This window comes from Epinephelus moara, chromosome 17, assembly GCF_006386435.1.
Source record: "Epinephelus moara isolate mb chromosome 17, YSFRI_EMoa_1.0, whole genome shotgun sequence".
Taxonomy (NCBI): Eukaryota; Metazoa; Chordata; class Actinopteri; order Perciformes; family Serranidae; genus Epinephelus; species Epinephelus moara.
Genome location: NC_065522.1, coordinates 15,359,917 through 15,369,642, shown reverse-complemented (window position 1 = coordinate 15,369,642; position 9,726 = coordinate 15,359,917). Strand labels below are relative to the sequence as shown.

The window sequence follows — 9,726 nt, the reverse complement described above, 5'->3', positions numbered from 1 at the left end:
ATCAATTAGTTATTAACTTTTACTATTTTTAGCAACTTGCCCGATCAGGCAAGTGAGTTGTTAGTTTACATGCCCGACCGTGAGTTTTACTTGCCCCGGGCAATCGGGCAATCCTTATTGTTGAGCCCTGGAGTTCAAAATTAATGTAGCCTAATCTGCACAAAAAGCAACAAACACTGGAGTATATGCTGCTCTCTTAAAGGGACAAAGACTCTCGAGACAGCGACAAGGCCAAAATGATTAAAAGGATGGTTTGTTATTTTAGACCTATTTACCTGTTTTGTAAAAATAAATAAAAACTAAGGAATAGCTTGGATACAGAGAAGTTTTTCCTAACACACTGCAGAACTACTTCATTTTCAATTTTAAATTTTAATAACTTAAAGTACATTAAAGTGTGCACTGTGCAGCTGTACCATCTAAGAAAATATAAGTATCAGATTGCAGCTCGGTATTAGCAAATATTAGCTGACCCAGATTGGAGGCAAAAAAACCTTCCCTAGTAATTTGTATGAATTTATATGTTGAAGGAGGAATGTTATGTGTATTTTTTTCTTAATAGAGGAACAGATTGTAGCTGCTCATATGTCAGACAGTTGTCAGACCTGATCTCTGCAGTGTCGTCACTAATGGGGTGAAAGCCCTAGCTGGAGAGAGTCACAGCAAGTCAGGCAGAATTTTAAAATCCACGTGTGCAGAAGTTGCATCTTCTGTCTCCCTTTATGCCCACCTGCTGTTTGCATCAGTGGCTTTTAACTATATGCAATTGAATCAAACGCCGAGGCTGCAGGTGATTTGTTTTCTCTGAACACGTTTGAGCAGAAAGAAGGAACTATTCAGTGAAATCAGCTCCTGTAGTTCTTATTGTACATAAAATACATGTTTCAATGGTCCATGATTGAAATTCAGAATATGTCAATTTACAAAACACTTTTTAAAAAAAAAACAAACCTGAGTGGACTGACCCTTCTGCTAAAAATATATCTGCTCATCAAATCAAATGTGACCTCTGTTGTCCTCAAGCAGCAGCAGACATTATTACCCTAATGCATGTGCAAAAACAGGAGGTACTCCAAGATAAATCACTGAGCCCAAGACTTGTCCCCTTTGTGTATGCCTTTCAAGTGTTTTCAGAGAATCTTTCCGGAAATCAAAATAATGCATTAGCAAGATAAGATAAAGACAAGATAAAACATGGCTTCAGCGAAAAGACATACAGTATACTGAATAATTTATCTTTCATTTAACTCTTGACCAAAACAGAGGCAGTGTCAGTGTGGATTTACAGCTGATACACTTCATGGATTTGGTAAAAATACTCACATAAAACTTTCTGTGAAAATCTAAATTTGAAAACTAGGAAGCTTCAGGAAGTAAGAGGAATAGAAAACTGAACAGTGGTACCGCAGCAACATTTCCAGTTGGATAAAAAAGTAAAATGTAAATTTTCTACGGTGTCTGAAGCAGACAATTTTACAGTTTAACCAATAATCAGCCATTACACCAGCATTGCCAGAACTCCCCATGTTCTGCCAACGGCTGCAGCAGCCACACTAATGGCTCACAGACAACATATTCGTCTTTGAGCGAGCGTTACTTGATCCAGCCTGTTTCAAGTGTGTGTGTGTGTGTGTGTGTGTGTGTGAGGAAAGTGAAAGGGGTGAGAAATGCCTGCTCAAACATTTGGTTTCACAAACACTTGAAACCATGAATGCAATATTCCCCTGGCAGGTGGCGAGAGTGACACAGATTTCACAAAGTATGAAATTACAGCCTCTTTGTTGCTTTCAGACGGGTGAAATTTCAAGTGTCAAACCGATTTCACATGCCGAAATTATAGTGGTTAGAAATTATAGTTGAAGATGTTATGTTGCAATCATATGCTTGAAATTTGAGGTGTAAACTGGATTTTAAATGTTTGATATTAAGGTCAACTTGTCAGTTTTTTTTCTGTGGTCCTCATATTGGCTTCTTTTTGCCATAACAACTCACGTGTGCTTGTGCTGTGCCATCTGTATAGCTGACATACTGATGGATGGATGGACGGACAGATGGGTGGATGGATGGATGGATGGATGGATGGATGGATGGACGGACAGATGGGTGGGTGGATGGATGGATGGATGGATGGATAAGCAGGAGCCCCCAGGGTGAGGAAAAATAATGTACAAAATATTCCATCCCTCCACCTGCCTGTCGCATTTGACAGCTCAGCACAGGTTAAACTGAGAGCTGCTGCAAAGAGAGTCCAGCACTAGTCATATTAAAACAGTCATAATATTGAGTGCCTGTAGTCCAATTTACACTTGAACCTTCCAGCAGGAGAGCCACACAATACCCACAATTTCTCATGTGAAAGCAACAATGGGGCTCTAATTTCTAAGTGTTCGAAATCAACTCTGCACTTGAAATTTCACCTGCCAGAGGCACGCTGTTACCAAATCAGAAGTTTGGAGAGGCAGTTGTGACCGCCTGGGTTCACACACTGCGGAGCGCAGCAGGCAGGAAATGTGAAGCATTAACACTAAAGCACTGGAGCCTGCACTTTGCCCCCACAGTGTGGAAAATACAAAGTGAGATAAATTATATAACCCAGTGCATAGTCGGTATAGCACAGGTAGGGTGAGGCAACATCATTTAAAACACCATTATGATATTAATTAGAGTAATACTTCACAGTAATTATACAGCATATCATTATTAGACCTGATAATTAACCCACTACACTACATATCATTATGATATATAAAGGTATTGTAGTATATATTATAGCACAGTTATGTCATAGTTTTCAGTACTGCAGTGGAGTGTTTTCCCTGCCTGATTTGTAGACTTGCAGATTTAATTGATTTGGCCATTTCTCCTTGATATTTGTTTTCTACCATAACCAAGTGAGTCGGCTACTAGTCAAATGGTTTCTTTTTTGTCAGTTTTATTGTGTTTATTGTTGTTATTTCATACTTAGTGGTGTTGTAGCCTACAGACGAAGTTAATACTGTTAAAAGTCCAGTTATAAATGACAAAGATCAAAGATTTGTGGCTGTGTTTAAGTTATTGTATTTGTATTTCACATACAATGCCTGCTTCCAGGAAAATATGATCTGCTCTGTGCAATGTGCCGCAGCTCTGTCAAAAATAGATTAGGCACATACTTTGATAGGTGTCTGGGCTTCTTAAACATGCTGTGGTGCATCTGCTGAAAGCAATTGCTGAGAGTGGCCGTGATCTGTTCAGCAGCTGAGTAGCAGCCCGACCACAGCCGCCTGGTGGAAAGCTGGACTCTAGTGCACTTTTCTAGTCAAGTCTGTTTTAGTCTCGTCCAACTCCCATTGGAAACATCTGGCTAGCTGCTAAATGCTCAATTATGTTTAACAGCTAGTCAAACTTTGTCTGTCTGCTGTTTGGTGGCAGACAAAGTATATGTAACATACAGCGGGTTTGAAGAGAGATTTGCCTGAAAACAGCTGACCGCTGGAGACCAAGCTGATGCAGATGGCAACCGTGAATCAAAGCAGTAAAGTCGTGGGCCTTAAAACCAAAACAAAGAACTGCAGAGTTGGGTGATGACTCTCTGATGGTTTGTCACAATTAAAACAAGAAAAGTGCACTCAGTAGAGTGCAGGTCTGCAGTAAGCTGCTGCACTCTAAACAATTTTTGCAGATATGGCGCAGTACGTTTCAGAAGCAACTCAGAAACTAAAAATGATGCGCCTTGCCTATTTTTGAGAGACGCAGCACATTGCACAGTACAAATTACAGTACAAATAAAGTTTTCCTGCTCATTGGCACTGTATGTGGAAAAATAAATACCACAATTAATGTATTTTTAACACCTAAAACACAACCACAAATCTTTGATCCTTGTCACTCATAACTGGACTTTTAATAGTAATTTTGTCTGTATGCTACAGCACAATAAAGTAGGAAATAACAACCATAAACAACTAAAATAGACCAAAAAGAAACCATTTGCCTACGTAGCCTGCTCACTTATTGTACATTATGATTTCATAGCTTCATTACTTTGTTTTTGTTTATATTTTTAGATATTTACTATGTGTGCATTTGTTGACATGGGTGGCAAACTGCTGTTTAATTGCAGACATAAACTACAGAGTTGTACTGAATGAAAATACTCAAATATCAATGCAAATGTGTTGTGTAATACAGAATATAACTGCAAATGGGCTGTCAGAGTGTCTGCATAACTCAACCAACATTTGTTGTACTGCATGTGTTTTGTGTTTTTACTTGGCAGGGACCGCAAACGACATAAACCGTTTGTGCAAAGTTAGCAGCTCGCATTTCACAACATGCTACTGAGAGCGCTTATTCAAGAGGCTACTTAGCCTGTAATTTGCTGCCAGCTATCAGAGTTCCTGCCAAAAACACTGAGGGAGCTATTTCCACTTGGTATTCACAGATTATGGCTTCAGTCATTGCTGGAGATTCAAAGCGCTGATTGATCCAGGAGTAAAACTAAAGCTACTTTGAGTTCAGCCTCGACAGCAGCTTGGACTCCATGAACATATAAAAAAAAATAAATAAATAAATCATACTATATTTAACTTCTGTGGTGCACTACAGAGTTCACTGCTGTTTGTGGTAATGGCTTATTGATCAGTGGTGGTTATCTGACTGAAGAACGGCACTGTGCACTGTGGTGTAAACTCATTGGATAACCATAATCCCCGCTCTCGCTGTGCTTGACATATTTCCTCAGGTGAGAAATATCGAGTGACCCACAGAGATTTTTGTCCAGCAAATATCTCTGGTGCTGGTAGATAAGAGGGCCACAGCACAGGCTGTCTGTAAAACAAGACAGTAAAAATGTCTGCAGGTGGTATTGCACCGGGGAATGAAATATTGGCTTTGTCCTATGTTCGGCTGGAGCGTCTGCTGTGGCCTTGAGGTGTTTGCTATTGCTAAGCACATGACTGTTATATTTAAATCAACATTTAGCTCCAACTAGAAGATCAAAGAGCAAGAGTGGGCAATTCCAAGTTGTTTCTCAATCTGCTGTGGCAAATTGTGCCCACTATCGAGCCACTTCCTCCATCGACGTCCCTCAAAAATCAAATTTACATGGAACCCCAGCTTCTAGTGCTTGAAATTGCTTTCTGCACCATGCCTAATCACTGAAAAAGGGGATGATCCAACTGAGCGTCTGTGATTCGTGTGGGAGAAGGAAATTTGGATCAACTTTGCACTGGAGCTGTGTTGGTTAATCTACTAAACATCAAAGAGGAGAAAGGGGAGGGAGGAAGTGGAAGAGGGGAATTTATCGCGTGGGCTTGATTGGAAATCCAGCGGGGGGACTCTGGTCCCTCTGTAATCGTCTGTAATCTCCTGTAGGGTTGTATGTGGCCTGAGAGGAGCTGAGAGGCAGCCTATTACCCATCTCCTGCCGATGGGAGGCCCTGATAGTGCACTGTTGGAGGATGACAGGAAATGAGGAGGAGGAGGAGCGCAGGACACAGAGAGAGAAAGAGCGTAATCTCTCCTATCCAGGCACAAATATAAGGTAACATCAAAGTATCGTCAAGTCAGAGCGAAGAAGGGAGCTGGCCTTTGTTGCTATAATGAATTGATCATAACTTCCTCAACACTGTCAGATCAATGCCGGCCTGTCTGCTGCTTTGGGAAGATCTTACCATGCGAGAGATTTTCACTTGCCTTTCAGTCGATGGTAGTTATTCCTAGTTTATCAGCGCTGCAAAGTATTGATCGACAGGCAAGCTGAAGTTGTAGAGAAGAGCAAAGGGAGCAACTTACCCTTCTAGACTGGATCTCGTTCACATAGAGAGGCCGGAGAAACTCAGAGATCCCCTCCAGGCGAATCCCGTCCTGCTTCAACTGAAGGTTTCCCATTCCATCCTGAAACATAATCATGGGCATCAGTGATTTTGCGATGAGCAGTGCCGTTTTTTGTTTTTTTTTCCTGATTTGATTTAAAGGATTGTATCTTCTGCAAATGCATAAAACATTGAATCCTGCTGTCGCTGAACTGCATTAGGAGGAGCAGGAGCGGCTGCGAGCCAGACGGGCTGGTGGACAGGCAGCCGTGTTGAGTGACAGAGAAGAAGTAGGACATGACATCGAGGTGACAATGCCACAGACACTCGGCGGTGTCAGGGTGACAGGCTGCATGCAGTGGGAGGCTGACTGAGGAGAGCCAGCCTAATGTGGCAGCTGTGGATGTGAATGTTGAGAAGATTCATGGAAATGACAAAAGAATATGATTTATGCGCATGCAGATTTACAGCAGTTGACTTAGTACTGATGTTTACATTATTTTAATGATTATCATATTATTGCCGGTGGTAGTAGTACCAGTTATAATAGTAATATTTTCTTTTTTGACAAACCAGCATAATAATGAAAGCATCTTCTCACAGGAGCACTCTCATTCAATTAAATGCCAACTAATTTGATAACCGTTTAATCAGTTTGAGTAATTTTTTCCAGCTTCCTGATTCAAGTCAAGCTTCTTAAAGGTGAATATTTTCTGGTGTCTTTACTCCTCTGTGACAGTAAACTGAATATCTGTGGGTTGTGGACAAAATAAAACATTTGAGGACGTCATCTTAGACTTTCGGAAACACTGATCAACATTTTTCACCATTTTCTGACTTTATAGCCCAAATAACTAATCAACTAATCGAGAAGATAATCGACAGATTAATGGACGATGAAAATAACCATAAGGTGTTTTGTTGCGCTACAGCAATTCCTGGTTTCATATTACCTGACATAAAATGATTCCAATGACATTATAATTTGCTGAGTTGAAAAGTTGGTAAAGAAAAAGTTGGACTGGTACATCCCAAACTAAATGCCTCAAAATTAGCCTCACAGCTAGCCTTAAATAATAATACTAGTGTGTGTTCAGGTTTTATTTTCCATCAAATTTATGAATGCAGACTGCACCTTTAGATTTCTGTACATATACCTCCTACTGGCCAGTGGCTTTTATTAATTTCTATGGGTGTGAAAATCAGTATGCAAGCTCCTGAAATCCATCATCATGAACATCAAGTCTGTTAATATTTATTAAAGATTTATTGCAGCCTGGTAATTGCAGTTTAAGTGCGTATGGATTTTAAAAGTCTTCTGTGAATTACCTCAAATAATTACAATGTATCTTTGACAAAAGCTTAATGCAGACTTGATGTTCACTGTGAGGAATTCTACAACTGCAGCAAGTTTTAGGAGTCTGCTACTTTATTTTCATATTGCAAAGACGGTGTGGTTTGAGGTGCTATATGGCATCATTGCCACACAAATAACTTTACTCAAAGACACTTTACTGTTCCTTAGAGGTTCTCTACTGGTAGTTTACCAGTTTACTTTACTTTACTTTACTTTAGAAAGAATATAAACACTACTAACACAGCCTACAAACAGTGTTTTTTCAGATATAACACATTAAAGTAGCAGCTCTTAAACCTTTTGCCCCAATGTGCACTTAAACATTTTCCAGGTTGGAATACGTGACAAATTGTGTTTCTCAGTAAGCATTTAGTACAGGGTTTTAAGTCTTTTAAGCCAACATTTCTTAAAAAATAGGAAAAAAACTCTCTTCTTGTTTGAGTTAAAGTGTAAAGTGCTCAATGAAGGTATCACAAAAGACTGCTTGAACTGCAATGAGTAGTATATTTATATGCACCATGCATTAACTGTATGTCAATCAGATGGAGCCCTTCTGCTCTAGATGCCCACGTAGCTAACAGTTGTGTGTGGGGCCCATGTGTGCAGAAAACAGGCTGAAAAACGGGCCCTATATGGGATTGTTAATGGGTTTCAAATTGGCCCCATACCAAGTGGGGTTCCAGATAAGTTGCCCATTTTGGGACTCATACCCACTTGGTACCCAGTAGCCCTAGTATAACCACTTGGGTAAAGCATCAATGTGGGCAACAGGCCTGGGGCCAGTATAGATATCATGGACAAACCCATTTAGGGCCCATTCTTCAACCCATTTACTACCCACATGGGCCCCACATACAAATGCTGGCTGGGTAGATGCAGTGGAGTGACTGTGACACACCAATCCATGTTAAAACAGTAGCATCAGGTGACTTTAGGCTCTCTAGTTTTCAAAGTATTTTTCAGGAACCTCTGAGAGTGAAAATTGTGTTTTGGGTGTTATTACTATACTGTCCATGATGTGTCGGTGTTTTTGTTCTGGTGCTCTGCACAGATCTGACACCTGTCCGCCCGCCAACCTGTTCTTATCACTGGCTCTCTAAAGGGCGGTGTAGTGCCGTTTCCTGGTAAAGGCGGCACAGAGGTCCTTGGAGACTGCTAGTAGGCATTACGCCTGACTTCACAAATATGTAGGATATTACAATAGAATTCCTGTTATCTTATGTCGTAACATCTGCTATAGACACCTTGTTTTTTTTCCTGATAATTCTACAATGTGATAAATAATGCGACTGTGCTACTGTCGATTATGACCTGATGATGTGGGGGGTTTTTATAATTGTTTTAGCAGGACAGGTGGGAGAGACAGGGGAATGTCATGCAGCAAAGGGCTGTGGGCTGGGCTGCTGCTATGAACACCGTAATGGGGTGCACACTACCAGGTGAGCTAAATGTCGCACCAAACTGATGATGTGTTGCTGTCCAGGAGACGCTGTGTTGAAAAATATTTTCACTGGTGGCCACCACTTTCTTACCGTATATAGCATAAAAGTCACGCAGAATGAATGAGAAAAAGCAGATTTTTAAAAAATGTTTCTCAAAACTAATAAATTTATCAAATAAATTATTAAAATTTTCATTGATTATCCACAAAAAAATATTTTTATGGGATTATCACAATCATATATCACATCTGATTTACCTTATACAGGGTAGATGATTTTGGTGCTCTCTAAACTCAGCTCAACCTGTGACATTTGTTTAAAATCTGTACACAGACAGATATATACATACATAGAGTCTGTGATTTTGTAAATAGAGTTTTCAGATTGGGGATTTTTTTTTTTCAATTTACATGAATATAACCATAATTAAAGCCATGTAACATCAAACACAAGGTTCACACGACAATTTATCAAAAACACACATTTCAGACACACTTAAACATTTACACATTTCACATTTATATCATTCAGGACCTGATTTGGTTGTACATAGTTCAATAGAAATTGGACAAGGTTATGCCTTGTCACAGCACAATGAGCAAAGTGAAGTTTGACAGCAGCTTTTTGAGGATGTGAGTGAACAGATGGACCCCGCGGGATGTGTTCAAAGAGCCCATAGTGCTAGCAGCACAAATGGATGGAGATAGTGGATTATAGAGACGGAGTACATCGAAGAGGGCTCCATCACACATGGTTGAGAGCCAGGATTGGGGACAGACAGGAGGACAAAGTCAAAGAGGTGGAGGAGGTGGGTGTGGAGTGTGGAGTTATTTGTACTGTAAGCCAGCAGCCAGAAGTTAAAGTCACTCCTGTGCTGACGCTGAGGTGATGTGGTGGGTGTGACGGGTTCAGTACAAGCTGCAGTCACACAGACAAGTAGGTGGGAGGCAGGACAAACAGGAGGGCGGTACAACAGTCCGGTCGTGATGTGCTGAAGGCCTGGATGAGCTCCTCAGCAGCAGGGAAAAAAAGACAGATAAAGGCAATGTATCTGAGGTGGAAAAATCACAACTGGAAGATTTGGATTTGGAGATTTAAAGGTGTAGAGTCAACAACACCCAAGGTCACCCTG

General features: G+C 40.6%; 1 protein-coding gene across 2 annotated transcripts in view; it reads right to left on the bottom strand.

The window, feature by feature from the left end:
* LOC126404571 (zeta-sarcoglycan-like) overlaps positions 1-9,726 on the bottom strand; it is a 70,582-nt gene that overhangs the window by 45,694 nt on the left and 15,162 nt on the right. For both annotated transcript variants that reach the window (XR_007571497.1, XM_050067899.1), the window contains exon 3: positions 5,776-5,877. Coding sequence is in view for 1 of the 2 variants with exons in the window: in XM_050067899.1 (XP_049923856.1) it covers positions 5,776-5,877 (102 nt within the window). In the remaining variant the exon portion in view is untranslated. The remainder of the gene's footprint in view (positions 1-5,775; positions 5,878-9,726) is intronic.